General features: G+C 42.7%; 1 protein-coding gene across 1 annotated transcript in view; it reads right to left on the reverse strand.

Moving 5' to 3' along the window:
• Nucleotides 1–17,388, reverse strand: part of LOC132494667 (aldehyde oxidase 1) — a 74,001-nt gene that overhangs the window by 17,729 nt on the left and 38,884 nt on the right. The window contains exons 21-26 of the mRNA XM_060105855.1: nucleotides 13,272–13,396; nucleotides 11,071–11,204; nucleotides 9,925–10,012; nucleotides 4,967–5,053; nucleotides 3,935–4,126; nucleotides 1,742–1,969 (exon numbers count right to left, since the gene is read on the reverse strand). Of these exons, the coding sequence (XP_059961838.1) occupies nucleotides 1,742–1,969; nucleotides 3,935–4,126; nucleotides 4,967–5,053; nucleotides 9,925–10,012; nucleotides 11,071–11,204; nucleotides 13,272–13,396 (854 nt within the window). The remainder of the gene's footprint in view (nucleotides 1–1,741; nucleotides 1,970–3,934; nucleotides 4,127–4,966; nucleotides 5,054–9,924; nucleotides 10,013–11,070; nucleotides 11,205–13,271; nucleotides 13,397–17,388) is intronic.

The raw sequence follows: 17,388 nt of genomic DNA on the forward strand, positions 1-17,388 counted from the left end.
TAGCTAGTGGGAAGCAGCCGCATAGCACAGGGAGATCAGCTCGGTGCTTTGTGATCGCCTGGAGGGGTGGGATAGGGAGGGTGGCAGGGAGGGAGACGCAAGAGGGAAGGGATGTGGGAACAGATGTATATGTATAACTGATTCACTTTGTTATAAAGCAGAAACTAATAAAAAAAATTCAAACTGTAAAAAAATAAATAAATAAATAAATAACCTTGTTTTTGCCTTTATTCCTCAACCAGAGCCTCTTGACTCTCTCATCTGAGTAAATCGTAGGCAGATGACTAAACAACATCTGTGCTGTTTTGCCGTCGTAAACAGGAGAGGCATAGGAAGGCTGCACTCAGATCACCACTGTGCTGTTAGACGCCCCTCTGCGTTAACCCACCTACAATCAAAGCTGCATGAAAACGTTCTGGTGATTTCATCAAGGCTGAGTCAGGATAGATGGGTGGATGATGGGTGTGGAAATGGGGGAAGGGCCTTCCTGCCTGCTTTTCCTGGCCTCCCCATCACACGGCCTACACACTAGTGCTCCTCACGGCCCCACCCCCACTTACCCCTATTCTGTCAGCGCTCAACACACACACCTGCCGTACCTTCTTCACGGTTCAGCCAAAGGTGTGAACTCTGCGAAGGGGAGTGACTACAGTTTTGAGGGCTCTGCCGCCTCATCCACATGTATGTATAGATACACACACGGACACGTAAGAACATAGGGAACAGGGTTCCCACGTCCCTGCTGTACAATGAGCGACAATAAAGACCACCAGCTGTCCGGGGTAAGTTCCACTCAAGATTGAAGAGGTGGAACCTGCAAGTGAGGTTTAGCAACCAAGCAGGGAACTCATTTAATCAATTAAAGAAAGTAAACAACAAGAATAGATTTTTCAGGACTTCCCTGGTGGCGCAGTGGTTAAGAATCTGCCTGCCAATGCAGGGGACACAGGTTCGAGCCCTGGGCTTGGAAGGTCCCACATGCCGTGGAGCGGCTGGGCCCATGAGCCACAACTACCGAGCCCGCGTGCTGCAACTACTGGAGCCTGTGTACCTAGAGCCCATGCTCTGCAACAAGAGAAGCCACCGCAATGAGAAGCCCGTGCACCGCAACAAAGAGTAGCCTCTGCTCGCCCCAACTAGAGAAAGCCTGTGCGCAGCAATGAAGACCCAAAGCAGCCAAAAATAAATAAATAAATTTATTAAAAAAAAAAAAAAAGAATAGATTTTCAGTCCTCCCCATGATACCTTTAACGGCTGTAAAGTGAAAAACAAACTTCTACGATTGTGTTTGAAAAGCTATTTAAATGATTTATTTTTCTGGATGTAATTTTCCCCAACCCACCAAAAAGGGGAGGAACACTGACTGCCTCGCAGCTTCTTGTTACTATTTCATTTCCTGTTTCTATCTCACAGAATCAGAGTAGCTGAAGAGGAGTCTTGGGGGTCATTGGTCCCCACCCTTATTTTATACTTAAGTGATATGGGCCCACAGTGAGCTAACTCAGCTGTTCAATTCCAAGGCCAGGAATAGGTGTTGGGTCTCCCAATTTCCCAGCAAGAATGCTTGTCACCAACCCTGGGGAAGTGGGCAAAGTAGCTCTCGTCTCCTCTGGAGAAAAACTAGTTGGACGGAGCACAGCTTTGGGGAAGTTGAACAATTAGATATTGCAACCATATGGCTAATCCACCTTAATGGAAAGTTTCCTCAACACCTTTTGATTTGTCTGTTTGGAGAACTGACCTGACCAGCAGCAACTGATCCAAGGCCGACAGGAAACTTGAGGGGGACCATTGCCAGCCCCTTCTTCTTCCAGCAATTCTCCGAGTTGAATTTTTCTACAGCTGCTTTCCTTAGGGCGTAGGAAGACATGGCCATGCATTCTTTCCAACACTGGATCAGGTTCTTGGCATTAATCTCTTGTTTGTAGGGTGTTTGATCAATTTCCTTATACATGTTTATCGTTCGGACCTACAAAAGAGAAGGAGATCAAAAGGGTTGGGGGGGCACGAGGCAGACGTAGTCTCTCCCACCCACTGTCCTCCTCGTCAAATTCTGCTCATCATAGAAAACCCAAACTGAGTTCAATCTACTCCTTGCTGAAGCCTTTTCCAACACATAACATCTTCCTCTTCCTCTACTCAGAGCCTCTATCAAATGTGTTAGCACTTATATGCCTTCGATGCCGCTCTTGTGTGAGTTCAGAGGAAGGACTCCTTGCCTCATATTCCTTATATAACTCAACAGTGCAGTCTAGGTACACCGTGGACTCTTAATTCCAGTTGTACTTGCGAGTATCTGTTGAAAGGTAATGCTGAATTTAATTCCAGGCTACATGATCCGTGTGATTTCAATTTTCAGATGCTGAGGCAAGAGAAGACCACTCACTTCCAAACAGGAAACTATGAAAGTTTGTTTAAATATAGCCCATAACTAGGATGAAAAGCCAATTAAGAGATTCTATCCCAGGATGTCTGAAGCAGAGTAGAATTCTTCCTGAATTCCCAGAAATTGGTGACTAAGGCACGCAGCTGAGAACAAAAGGTCAAGTACTTCACATTCTCAGCTGAGAAAACTCTCAGCAGTTGAGGCCAGCCCTCTCCCCAAGCTGACAGGGGCCATTATAGACATATCTTCTTCCCATCTCCCCCTCCAAAAAGTCTCAGATCATTATAAAAGGATGACTGGAAATTAGTGAGCTGTGCCATTTTGGGGAATGTGTTTTTTTTTGTTGTTGTTTTTTGGGGTTTAAAAAAATTTATTTATTTATTTGGCTGTGCTGGGTCTTAGTTGTGGCACACAGGATCTTAAGTTGCAGCACATGGGATCTTTAGTTGCAGCACGTGGGATCTTTAGTTGCGGCATGTGGTACCTAGTTCCCTGACCAGGGATCTAACCCAGACCCCCTCCATTGGGAGTGCGGATCTTAACCACTGGACCACCAGGGAAATCCCTGCTGTGGTGTTTTGAAGGACGGCTACTCTCTCCTCCATCTTCTCTGGGGATGAAGGGAGGTCATTAGCTGATCCTCCTCCTAGTGCTACCAATGTGACAGCACATCTGGGAAAGAGGCCATGGTGAGACAGCCAGGAAGGGAGGGGCAAGGCCCCCCCCAAGTTCAAGAGACATAAAGATGATGGCTCCTGCCTATGGTCACAAATTCTAGTGCTGGGGGGAAGGAGGTAGATGAATCAGGGACTGGGGCTTTCCATGGATGGCTGCAGCATGGGGCCAAGAGGCGTGGGCTTCAGGGGATGCTGCGTGAGGGGCCAGCTGAGGGTCAGTAGGAGATTTAATGCTTGCAGGGGACTGTCGATTTCTGAGAGGGCTGGCAGAAATGGAGCCCGGAGACAACATACTTGAAAAGTGGCTCCATCTAACCAAGAAGAGGACAGAGAGCTTGCTGGGAGAAGTCAGCTGGGGAGATGCTGTCTGTTTTCCCTGGTCCTCACGGGAGGGAGAAGGGGGCAGAGGGCACACCTTCTGCCCACCCCAACTCTACTCCAGGATCCTGGGAAGGGAACCGAGCTTGTTAATGAATGAAATTGGGACCAAGACTTAAAGAACAGAAAGGAGGCCATTTTAGTAACTGAAATGACTCAGATGACAGCTCCCTAAGATGTTAAGGAAGCAGAGGAAAGAAGGGTTGACAGAACTTATTAGTAGCAGTTATACTTCTAACCCATGGAGACTTGTCACTAACAATGAATCCAGAGCTCACTTCTCAACACCCTCTGCCCCAGGATTTTTGAGGAGCCCGAGTAAGACAAGGGCCCCTGAACTCTGGAGTCCTGCTCTGTATTAACTAGTTAGCTGGGTTACCTCCAGAAAATCATGTAGCCCCTATGGACCACAAATTCCTCAACATGAAGACTCCCAGTGGCCCTCCCACCTCTAAAATTCATTCTTTCGTCTGTGAAACTAATTCAGTTTTACCTTCTCAGGAGACAACCCGCATTTGGCTGCAACTTCCGTGATACAGGATTCGGTGATCAGCCCTGTCTGAGGAAAGCCAAACCCTCGCAAAGCCGTGTTGGATGGAAGGTTGGTTCTGCACGCCCACGCCCGACAGCGCAGGTTGGGAAACTTGTAGGCATTTTCCATTTTCAGAAGTCCCATCTCTATCATCTGGGGAAATCCAGAGTTGATGTGATGAGACCTCATCCTTCTGCACCTGTTTTACCATCCTGAGACTTCGGACCAAAATCAGGCCAGAAATGACCTACGTCACATCAAACATGCTAACCTTGACCCATGTCTCAAACTAAATGCATTTTTACTGTAAAATGATTTTTAAAGATTTGAATAATTTTTTTTGAAATCATTACTTTTACATTTTCACATTAGGGCTAATGCATTTCCCCCCAGGTTTTAAAAGTTTCCAAAAGCCTTTGAAGCATTCATAGGCCCTCTCAGTCTACAGAATGTAGAGTCTCTCTCTGTTTACAGAATAAAATATCCTGAAAAACAGGAAAAAAAATGTTGGTATTTGGCCTAATGCATTTGTTCTCAACCAGGGGCAATTTTCCCCTCTTCCTTCCTGGGACATTTGCCAATGTCTGGAGATATTTTGGGTTGTTAGGTCTGGAGGGTAGCTGCGCCACTGACACATACTGGATAGAAGCCAATGAAACTGAGGGACATCTTATAGTGCACAGGGTGGCCCTACAGCAAAGAAGTATCCATTTCAAAACATCAGTGGGGTCAAGGTGAAGGTCTAATGCTTGCATCTGGGAAAAGAGCTCTAAGTTTGGGAAACACGGAGATAACACACAGATGCAGACTTAGCCAGTATCTCTGGGCTCACCCTGGGGGCACCAGTAAGTAACATGAGTCTACTTGCTCCCTGCATTGCGAATCTTTATGCTTTTATAATGAAATATTATTTAACTATTGAACACTTTTTCGGAATTAAATAATTTTATGTAACACTTTCCAGAATGTGAATTTGCTCATTAAAACACTTACAAGTAACGACTCATCCAGGGAGGCACCTCCATTGCCATAATGCTCCACATCCAGGGCCAGGATTCTGCCATCGTGCATGAATCCAGCCTGGGGAAAGAGAATGGACCTTTGATACTGGTTCTGGGGACCAAGTCTCTCTAAAGTTTACTCTGTCACTTGTGAACCCTCTACATATAGATGAAAAATTTTATGACATTAGATTTGACAATTTCTTGGCTAAGACACCAAAAGCATAAGCAACAAAAGAAAAAACAGATCAATTGGACTATATCAAAATTTAAAACTTCCCAGTATGAAAGGATACAATCAACAGAGTGAAAAGGCAATCCAGAGAATGGGAGAAAATATTTGCAAACCATATATCTGATAAGGGGTTAATATCTGGGATGTATAAAGAACTCCTACAACTCAACAACAAAAAGCCCCAAACAACCTGATTAAAAAGTAGACAAAGGACTTGAATAGACACTTCTCCAATGAAAATATACAAAATGGGTAACAAGCACATGAAAAGATGCTCGGCATCACTAATAATTAGGGAAATGCCAATCAAAACCATAAGATACCACCTCACATCCATTAGAATAGCTACTATAGCAAAAAAAAAAAAAAAACCCAAAAAACAGAAACAAAACAATGTGTTGGTGCAGACGTGGAGAAACTGGAACCCTTGTGCTCTCTTGGTGGCAAGGTAAAATGGTGCAACTGGGTATTTAGCCAAAGGAATTGAAGGCAGGATATCAGGGAGATATATGTATACCTATGTTCACAGCAACATTATTCACAAGGGGTAGAAGCAACTCAAGTGTCCATCAATAAATGAGTGGAGAAACAAAATATGGCATATACATACGATGGAATATTATTCAGCCAAAAAAAAGGAAGGAAAAAATTCTGACACATGCTACAACATGGATGAACTTTGTGGACATTATGCTAAGTGAAATAAGTCAGTCACAAAAGGACAAACACTGTATGGTTCTGTTTATGTGAGGCACCCAAAGTACTCCAATGCACAGAGACAGACAGTAGAATGGTGGTTTCCTGGGGCTGTTGGGAGAGGAAGGAATGGGGAGTTATTGCTTAATGGGTACAGAGTTTCACTTTTGCAAGGTGAAAAGAATTCCAGAGATGGATGGTGATGACTGCACAACAATGTGACTGTACTTAATAATGCCACTGAACTGTACACTTAAAAATGGTTAAGATTGGGCTTCCCTGGTGGCTCAGTGGTTGAGAGTCCTCCTGCTGATGCAGGGGACACGGGTTCGTGCCCCAGTCCAGGAGGATCCCACATGCCACGGAGCGGCTGGGCCTGTGAGCCATGGCCACTGAGCCTGTGCATCCGGAGCCTGTGCTCCGCAACGGGAGAGGCCACAACAGTGAGAGGCCCGTGTACCGCAAAAAAAAAAAAAAAAAAAAAAAGGTTAAGATAGTAAATTTTATGTTATGTGTATTTTGCCACAAATAAAAATAATAACAATAAAAAAGGAAGGATAGAGAAAGATATAAAAGCAAAACAAACACACAAAAAAACCCTCCTGTTTAATCTGTCACTACTGTTCAATCTTTTTTCTCCTCCTAAAGCAAATCAACTGCATATTTCTTGACCTCTTTTTCTCACCATAAGCTCTTGAATTCTGACTCCCATCCTCATATTTCCACCAAAACCTTTTCCCCTAAAGCCAGCGATCTTCTAATCTCCAAATCTGGTGGCCTGCACGTAATGGACTCTGCACATTTTTCTCATAGGGCCCAATTTCATCACAATTCTCAGCAGCATTTGGTGTTGCTGGAGGTCTTTTAAATAAATATCTTCCTTGCTTTTAAGATGTATTCAATATTATTAAAGTTCATTTTGGGAATTCCCTGGTGCTCCAGTGGTTAGGACTCTGTGCTTTCATTGCCGGGGCCTGGGTTCGATCCCTGATCGGGGAACTAAGATCCCGCAAGCCATGTGGCGTAGCCAAAAAATAATAATAATAATGATAATAATAATAAAAGTAAAGTTTATTTTAATGATTTTTGTTGACTGGAACCAAATTCAAACCGAAGTCAAGGGCATGAACTGTGAATTCAGCAGTTTAAGTCTGAGTCCTGGTTCTGCCACTTAACCCACTCTGTGATCTCGGGCAAGTCATATAACCTCTCTGACTATCTGTGACCTGGCAATAAGTAAGGTAATGCAGGGAAAATCATAAGCCAGTGACTGAAACCTAGCAAGTATTCTAAATAATACTACTGTAAATATTATTAATATCATCTCCTGTCCTCATACTACCCTCCATCAGAACACATTATTTCCTCAAGGTTTTAATCATCACTACGCTGATGGTTTCTGTAACTTATAATCCAGTCTTTGCAATAAAGTCCCATATCGATAAAGGACATTTCCACTTTTAAATGTCCCACTGTCACTTCTTCTCCAAACACACAAATAAACTCATCCCTGTCCATCTAGACTGTTTTCTCCTTCCAACTTGGCTTTCTATCAGAAACCTCCAAGGCATGTTTGTGGTTTTTATTCTCCATTATATTTTGCTAAGTTTGTCACCGAATTCTATTTTATTTTATAATAGCTCTTGGACCCAGCTCTTTTTCTACATCTTCCTATCATAGCCAGACCCCAACTGCTTCATGTCTGAAAGCATCAGCTGCCCCCAGGTGGTGTGCGTCCTCCCTCCTCACTAGGTCGTCCTGCCCAGTGCCATCATATTCTCCCCCTCAAAGCGCCCATGTTTGGTTATGACACTTGACTGGTCAAGAATCTACTCAGTCTCACTGTATCTTATGAGATCAAGTTTAACCCCCCATCCTGGGATTCTCAGGCCACTCTGAGTCTGGCATCACCTAACCCAACCCACCTTATTTCCCATTACTTTCCAGTAAGCGCTCTGTGCTCTAATTCCCCTTCTCCCCTTATTCCTGCCCCTATCAAACAGGCCACGTGTATCCCACCTCTGCATTTATGCTGCTACTATTCCCACCACCTGGTATGCCTTCTTTCTGCCAATCCATTCTTGAAGGTCATTTACGTTTCACCTTCTCTAAGAAGTTTCCTGTACACACTCCAACTCATATTCATCTCTCCCCATAGTTTTACTATGTGCACCTCCTCCTTTAACCTGAGATTATTATGTTTTCATAATGACTTCATATGTGTAAGTCTTATTTCCCCCTCAACGGCTAAAATGTGGCCTCCTTCAGGACAAAGGTTGCTCTAATAAATCTATGTTGCACTAAACCCAATTCAAAATATAGCTTAGGGTGAATGTAAGTTGAAATAGATACATTCGTTATCTTCTAACAATATGTATGCAGGTACACCAGTTGTGGTAGAAACGATGTGATGTGTTCAACAAATCCTGTTGTCTTTCATCCTGGGCATGCAGGAAGACTACATTTCCCATGCTCCCTTGCAGTTAGGTGGCAAAGTTCTGGCCAATAATGTGGCGATTAAAGCAAGGGCCACCACTTCCAGGTCTGGTGCTCAAAACATCTCCCACAGAACACTCTGCTCCCTCTCTTCCCTTCCCTTCCCTTGTCTGCTGCCCTCTGCAGAAAATCCACTGGAGGACAAAGAGTCTTTAGGGCAGTGCTAACGAATGGAACTTCCTGTGATGATGGCAATGTTCTCTATTTGCCTGTCCTATATGGCAGCCACTAGCCACAGGTGGTTATTGAGCACTTGAAATATAGTTAATGCAACTGTGGAACTGAATTTTTTTTTTTTTTTTGAAGTACACGGGTCTCTCACTGTCGTGGCCTCTCCCGTTGCGGAGCACAGGCTCCGGACGCGCAGGCTCAGCGGCCATGGCTCACGGGCCCAGCCGCTCCGTGGCACGTGGGATCTTCCCGGACCGGGACATGAAACTGAGTCCCATGCATCGGCAGGCGGACTCTCAACCACTGCGCCACCAGGGAAGCCCTGGAACTGAATTTTAACTTTCATTTAACTTAGTAGATTTAAATTTAAATAGCCGTATGTGCCTAGTGGCTTCCGTATTCAACAGTGCGGTCTGAGGGGAGGATGGTGGTGTTACTAGATGGAAAAAGCTTGAGTCCATGAGCGATTCTGTGCAGCAGGGTTCTCTCCTGTTCTCCGCCCACCTCCCACCCTCCTCTGATTACACTGGGCTGTTACTTGAGCAAGAGTTAACACAAAAAAGGTCTAAGTCCCAGAGAGTTTTTTTTGTTTTGTTCTGTTTTGTTTTGCGGTACGCGGGCCTCTCACTGTTGTGGCCTCTCCCGTTGCGGAGCACAGGCTCCGGACGCGCAGGCTCAGTGGCCATGGCTCACGGGCCAAGCCGCTCCGCGGCATGTGGGATCCTCCCGGACCGGGGCTCGAACCCGTGTCCCCTGCATTGGCAGGTAGACTCCCAACCACTGCGCCACCAGGTAAGCCCCCCAGAGAGTTTTTAGTTGTTAGAGCAGTTAGCCCATTCTGACAAGTAAACTTATTTCTTATAAAGCAAAAGAATACTTATTTTCTGCTACGGAAACTTTTCTACGAATTAGGAATTTCTGGTACAGAGTTTTACCAAAATACCTTTGACATATTGATAAATGAGAAAGCTGTTGGCAAGCATTTGCAACTTCGCATAACATTATTGTTACAGAAATTATTCTGTTTTTACCTCCCACGTACAAAACTGTGGGCATAGTGTGGTTATCAGATCCACTTTCATGGACGTATGTATATACTCACATGTTTTCCAGCTATGCTCTCTGTAGCAGCCAATACCAGCTCGTACTTTTTCCACAAACTGATATCTTTGAGGGAAGCAGAAAAGCTTCACTGAACCAGCCAGTAATCAGTTAGCACGAGGAAGAGAAAGTGTGACACACAATTTGTTGATCTGCTCACTGTTATTCCCCAGTAGAGAGTAGCCAGATGCTGCCCTCTGCATTTCTGTAATGTTATATTTACAACATAAATCCCCCATCCTTCTACTCACTTTATACTTTCCAAGGTAAGGGTGGCGGCCTCCAGTTATTAACATGTCTTCTCCTCGTTCCAGAATGCAGCGGACTGCACGACCATGCCTAAAACAGGAAAAAAAAAAAATCGGGAGAGGTAAACTCTTTTACCTAACAGGTATTATCTGGGGTTTATGTAACTCCTAGTGAGAGCCTGGTGGCGTCCACACACACTGCAGAACAGCAGAGTGACTCCCTGAGCCCAGGCTGTGCTGCTCTCAGGCATACACCAGTGACCTCCTCTTCCTTTGGGTCAGGGCACAGTGCCTGGCACTCACTACTTATGCAAGAGGGCTGTCGGGCCCAAGGCTCTGGGGTATTGCTTTGGGGTTATTTCCCACTGTGATAATCCCCTCCATGATAGGCAAACAGTCCCAAGGCCACATTATAGATGGTTACAAATGGAGGAACTCAAGTGGTGTCTGACTGCCAAGTATTCCCTGATAAGACAGATCTGGAATGAAGGTCTTTTTGTGTCATGGGGCAGAGGAACTGACGTACATTACTTAGCAAAGAAATTAAGCTAAGAAATAAAGGTGTGCCTGTTCCAAAGACAATTTCCTATGGTTATATTCTGACACCCTTAAAGGAAAATGGTACTATAAATAAAGGTAAGCCTAACAGAAGCAAATTTTCCATTTAAATTAAGGGGAAAAAATATACACACAGACACACACACACACACACACACCTTTTGAGATACACATATTTATATCTATGTATATGTATATAAACCTTTTGAGATATGTACAGGTGTAGATATATAGATAGATATAAATGTCTACCTCAAAAGGTTGAGCTGACCTATGTAGACATACAGGTGCTAAGGACAAGTAACCCCACCCTTTCAGGATCTGCTTCTGTCTACTCTCCAGGTATTATATATTTTACTGTAGTTTTTACTCTTTTCAGTAATTGATTCTCATTTTTGTTTTTATAGTATGTAGTTTGACAATATAAAAGAAAGAAGTTGTAACAAGCTGGCAGCTTGTTTGTATATTTGTATATTATATGTGATTTTAAATAACCTTGACCCAGATTCTTCCTCCTTAACCGCAATGTTGAAAATATTCAATGTGACCTCATTTTATTTTTAGTCTACTTAACAGATTTTCCCCACTTACTTGTTTGCAGCAAATGCGGTGATGGCTGCCATGATGCCAGTTTTCATCACCTTCCCCCCGAAAGCCCCGCCAACACGCTTTACATGACACATGACCTTGTTAGCTGGGAGCTTCAAGGTTGAAGCAACTATGTCCTGTGAATGATAACAGTTCTCATTAATCTGACCCATCTGCAGCAAGGGAGTGGGAATAGTCCTTACACATTTTGATCCCTTAATGTTGTACATGATACACAAGTTGTGTGGTTATACTAAATAATGGGATGATTTCCAGTAACCTAAGCATGCATCCATGCTGATCTCAGTAGTATTTAGCTGTAATGACAGCACGAACACTATCATTAATATTAAGCAGTCCTTCCAATATCAACGAGATATTTTTGTGATAATAAAATTAAAAAAAATTTTCCCATGAACTACACCCAAGGTATCCTTTTCAGACTAACCCCTAGGGATATGTTTCCTGCAGCAGTGAGATTTCGTGGCCTTCCAAGCCTCTCTCAGACTGGGTCTTTTCCCTGCACACCACTGTCTCCACTGGAGAATGAGCACTCCTCACCTCCCATTTGGATTCAGTGGCTGGTGGGTCTTTCCTGGATGTAGGCCTTGCTCTTCCTTGCCATCCTAATGTTTGAGGTCATTAAGTCTTTTTTGTTGTTGCTGTTATAAGTTTATTTATTTATTTATTTGTTCTTACTTTTATTTTTTATTTTTGCCTGCACTGGGTCTTTGTTGCTGCGCGCAGGCTTTCTCTAGTTGCGGCAAGCGGGGGCTACTCTTCGTTACGGTGTGCGGGCTTCTCATTGCAGTGGCTTCTCTTATTGCGGAGCATGGGCTCTAGGCGCGCGGGCTCAGTAGTTGTCGCACATGGGCTCTAGAGTGCAGGCTCAGTAGTTGTGGTGCATGGGCTTAGTTGCTCCGTGGCATGTGGGATCTTCCTGGACCAGGGCTTGAAGCCATGTCCACTGCATTGGCAGGTGGATTATTAACCACTGCACCACCAGGGAAGTCCAGGTCATTAAGTCTTAATAACTCATTTTTATACGTGGGGAGCCCAAGAGGAATGAAGTGATGGGACCAACGTCACACAGGGAGTGAGAGGCAGAACAGGAATGGAATGGAGTTCGCCTGATCCTTCTTAGTGTTCCACCTTCTAAGAGGCCTCATTCTCCACATTCCCACATTCCTACTTGCTCTGGTAATGACACTGGCTCCTTGTGACCTACTGAATCAAGACCCCAGTGTTTGTTCCCCTTACTTTCACCCTGATGCTTAAACCAGCTACCCCAGGCACATCCAGCTTGGGCAGTCTTCGTATTATTCCTCCTTCTTTACACGCGTGCTGCCTGGCATATAGGACACAGGCAAAAAGGGTTTGCAGAAGGGACAAGTGAATGAATGAATGAATGAATGAGTGGCATTTGATCTTGGTGTGGAACTCCCTGGAAATGGCTTCTCCTCTCACCATCTAGACAAACCTCATTCCCACTGTAAATCCCAGCTTAAGACTTCATCTTCATGAGACTTCCTGGATGATTCTCGGGCTTCACAAACCTCCATTCCCTTAATTCTTCCACCTATGTAAATTCTGAGTTTGTTGCTTGCATTCTGCCCAATACTGTTTCCTAATTGCTTCGTGTGAGTTAGGTGACTGTAAGTTTTGGAGGGCAGGCCTTCCTTTGTTAAATTTTGGGTTTTTTTTCAGTTTTGTTGAGCAATAATTGACATACATCACTATACAAGTTTAAGGTACACAGCATGATGGTTTGATTTACATATATTGATTACCACAATAGGTCTAGTTAACATCCACCATCTCATATAGATACAATTAAAAGAAAAAAATTTCTCCTTGTGACAAGAACTCTTAGGATCTGTTTCTTAACAACTTTCATATATAATACAGCAGTGTTGACTACAGTCATCATTTCTTTCATGTTCTTAACAGTGCCAAGAGTATAGAAAAAGAGACCGGCTGATCCCATAACTGATTTTAAAGTTACAGATCCACAAACAGAAGGCCATTACTTTCATAATACTATCTTAAAAGTTTTAAAGTTGTATGGTTATTAATACCCAAATGGATATGGCTATTAGTATTCCAAACTCCTTCAGTTTCTAAAATGTTCTAAATTGTTCTTGGTATATCTTATTGACAGAAACCACTTAGCCATGTCCCCTCCATAATGGTCCCCACATTACCTGTATGTATTTGGGAAACTGTGTGGACACGTAGACATCAATTTCTTGATCCTCTCCTTTGGGAACAACAAGCATGCTTTGGGTTTCCATATAAAAATGTTCTTGACCTCCCAAGTGTATTTCACCTGTTAGACGAAAATATTCCAGAATCAAGGAGGCAGTCAGATAGGACAGGTAGCACCCCTCAGATGTTATCTCATTACAGAGAAATTCCACTGATAGTGCTTCTGCTGGGGCAGTGGGTTACACGGTAAAGAGCCACAAACAACAATATTGAGCTTTTATTATACCTGCATATTTGAAGTAGAGTTCTGCAGGGGAATGCGTCATGTCTGCCAGCATGGTAGGTCTCAGAGTGATAGAGAAAGATGTGTGACTTTTCAGAGTCAAAATACTACAGCAAGGAGAATTCCAGTTCCAAGACAAGATGGAGTAGATGCATTTCTCCCTGTTCCTTCTTCTAAGTAGAGCTAACAATTCTGGACATTATATGTAATAAAAGAAATATAAGAAGGTTCTGAAAAGTAGAGGAGAAGGCAAACCAGCTAGGAACTTTGGGACCCAAGGAAAGACACAATGTCGAGTTCAGTGGGTTTTGTTATTCTTTGCTTCATATATCCCAGACTTGGTGCCAGGGAAGCAGAAATCCAGAAACACCAACAGGCAAAGAGAAAAAAAATCCCCCAAGAAAAGCCTACTTTCTCTAGCCAAAGGACGAGGAAAGCAGAAGCCTATCAAGACAGAAAACTTTTATGTAATACCTACTCTGCTCTAGCCAAACACTACAGAAAAAACTGCGGACCTATCTCTGTCTGCAAAAGTTGAGTGGGGAGCTTAGACTTCCACCCTTATCAAGCTGTGATGAGGTAGCCCAAACCTTCCGCTGGGGTGGTGTTAATGGGGACCCTACAGGGAACCTGGACTTCCATGCTCCAACTGGCAATAACAAGACATCACTCCCTGTTCCTTCCAACACAGGGTCAGAGGAGTTCTGGTAAAATAGATGATTTAAATAAGAGCCAAAGTATTGCAACATAATATCCAAAGTGAACCAGATAAAATCAGAAATAATTCATACCAAGAACTCAACTTGAATGAGAAAAGACAATCAACAGATGCCAACAGTGAGGTGACACAGATGTAGGAACTATCTGTCAAGGATTTGAAAGCAGCCATCATAAAAATGCTTTAGTTTACATAAACACTCGGAACAAATGAAAAAAATAGAAAATCTCAGCAAAGAAGCAGAAGATATAAAAGAACAAAATGGAAATTTTAGAACTAAGAAATACAACACTCAAAATATAAGGGGCTCAGTGGATGAGCTCAACAACAGAATAGAGAGAACAGTGGGAATCATCAGGGAACAAGAATACAGAGCAATAGAAATTGCTCAACCTGAGCAATAGAGAGAAGAGACTGAAAAGAAAATGAGCAGAGCCTCAGAAACATTTGTGATTAAAATTAAAGCCTGAACATTTGTGTCATTAAAGTCGAGTATTTGAAGATGTAATATGTGAAAATTTCCCAAACTTGGTAAAAGACACCAACTTACAGATTTCAGAAGCTGAGTAAATCCCAAAGAAGATAAACCAAAGAAACTCATGCCAAGACACATCACAGTCAAACTTCTGAAAACTAAAAACAAAATATGTTGAAAGAAGAGAGAGAAGAACACTGCCTCTCCTACTGGGGAAAAATACTTCAAAAGACAGCAGATTTCTCATCAGACACCATGGAGGCCAGAAGAACTGGTACAACATCTTTCTTCAAGTGCTAAAAGACCTGTCAACTCAGAATTCTATATTCAGTGAAAATATCTTTCAAGGATAAAAAAGAAATTAAAAAGACATTCTCAGATGGGGGCTTCCCTGGTGGCACAGTGGTTGAGGGTCCGCCTGCCGATGCAGGGGACACGGGTTCGTGCCCCGGTCCGGGAACCCACATGCCGCAGAGCAGCTGGGCCCATGAGCCATGGCCGCTGAGCCTGTGAGTCCGGAGCCTATGCTCCGCAATGGGAGGGGCCGCAACAGTGAGAGGCCCACGTACTGAAAAAAAAAAAAAAAAAAAAAAGACATTCTCAGATGAAGGAAAGCTGAAAGGGTGTGTCTTCAACAGACCTATCAAAACAAATGACTGGCTAAGAGTTCTTGAAACAAACAGGAAAGTTTTTTTTTTTTTTTTTAAAGGAATCTTGGAACATCAGGAAGGTGAGAGAGAAATGGTAAGCAGACAACAATGGGCAAACACAATAGACTTTCCTTCTCCTCTTGAGTTTTCTAAATTGTATTTGAAACAAAATTATAACATTGCTTCATGTGATTTTCAATGCATGAAGAATAAATTTTTAAAGACAATTGTATTTAAATAAGGGAGAGGAAAAGGATGTAAAGGGAGGTAAGGTTTCTATACTTTACTCAAATTGATAACGTGTTGCCACCAGATATACTGTAATTTAAATTTCACTTCTAGAACTACCACTAAAAAAATTCACAAAGAAATACACTCAAACCACTATTCATAAATCAAAGTGGAATTCTAAAAACTGTTTGAAAAACAGAAGAAAAAACAACACAATACGACAACATCAGTCATCATGTTAGGTGGAAGGCAGGACTTTTAAAAATTAAAAATGTACCCAATAAGAATGATTTGTAAATTATTTGAGGGAGATTCCCAAGGAAATTTTTTGTATTAGAATCTGGACTTCCTATCTCATCCAAAATCTGAGTAAAGAAAGAGTACAGAAGAACAAACAGATTCTACTTCTTTTATAAAACATAAAAATTAAAATGTCAAGAACCCAGATCTCAATTTCAATCTAAGATCTTATCAAAAATGTACATTGAAAAACCCATTTGTCAGGAGGCTAAAATCCATGGTTTGCAATATTAGTGATTTCACCTATCCACTCAGAATTAATTTGGTTAAGTATCTACTTCATTGAAAAAAATACAGAGCTAAAAAGTATTAGACAGAGCTGTTTCTACTTAAACCTGTAAGGTAGGCAACGTTTTAGGGCCCTGGTACATTGCGCTGCCCAGCCCCGTAGCCCTGGACGCACGGTGCCCTCTCCTCACCCCACAGTGTTGCTCTCAACTCTCTCGGTTGGAAATCAATTTGTTCAACTAACCCCTGAGATAAAATGTTACCCCAGTATGGGTTTAGGAGTGATTCCTTTAGGCGTATTTACATTTTAATGAGTTCCTTAAAGATGAAAAGCCATTAAGATAAGAAGGAGTCTCTCTGTACTATGCCCAACAGGACAGGGTGTGGGGAAGACAATCCCAGTTTCAGGGCTTCGAGATCTCCTGCAAATCCTGCTACGAAATTGTCAGTGTAAAGCTCAACCAAGATCACAGAATTTTAAAGAGATGAATGAGAAGTGGTGTAATGCAGAGGAGAGAACGCTAACTTCAGAGGTGGGAAACGTAGATAGATTTGATTCCTGGTCAACTGTCTGCCTCTCTAGACTTAGCGGGCTCATCTGTAAACTGTGTTCTTTAGTGCCCCTCTAGGGCTACTACACCAGCGTTACGTAGGGCTGAGATACATCTGCACAGTTGGTAAAAGCCAACAATAATATCATTCCCTTCAAGAACACGGTCTAAGACTTGATGTGATGCTCGACATATTTAATCTTTTAAATATTCTTTTCCTTGGAGCATCTATTTTCCTAAGGGGCAATTAAGTGCTGTTATGATCAGTACCTCCAGTTATCTCTCATTGAAACAAGTAGTCAAAAATTCTTCATCCAAATGACAACTGCAGAGTAAGAATAAAACCCCTCAAACCAGTGAGTCAAGAGGATGAAAACTTAAAAGTAGTATAAATGTCCCTTTTAGAGCTTCCTGTTCACTTTTATACTTGTCGATAGGGTATGGGAAGTTAAAATTCAAGTAAGAGACAGATTGAACAACTTTCACCTAACTAAATCAAATAATTAAATAAGATGTTGAGTAAAAATACAATAACTGAATCCTCACACAAACATATTATGGAAAGAACAGAGCGAGGACATTTTATGGCACAAGTGGAAGAACTTCCCTAAATATCGATATTTCCAAGATGCTCTCGCCAGGGACTCTGTGCAAAAATGCTCCTTCCTTCTGTTCTC

Source organism: Mesoplodon densirostris, chromosome 8 (genome assembly GCF_025265405.1).
Source record: "Mesoplodon densirostris isolate mMesDen1 chromosome 8, mMesDen1 primary haplotype, whole genome shotgun sequence".
NCBI classification, from domain to species: Eukaryota; Metazoa; Chordata; class Mammalia; order Artiodactyla; family Ziphiidae; genus Mesoplodon; species Mesoplodon densirostris.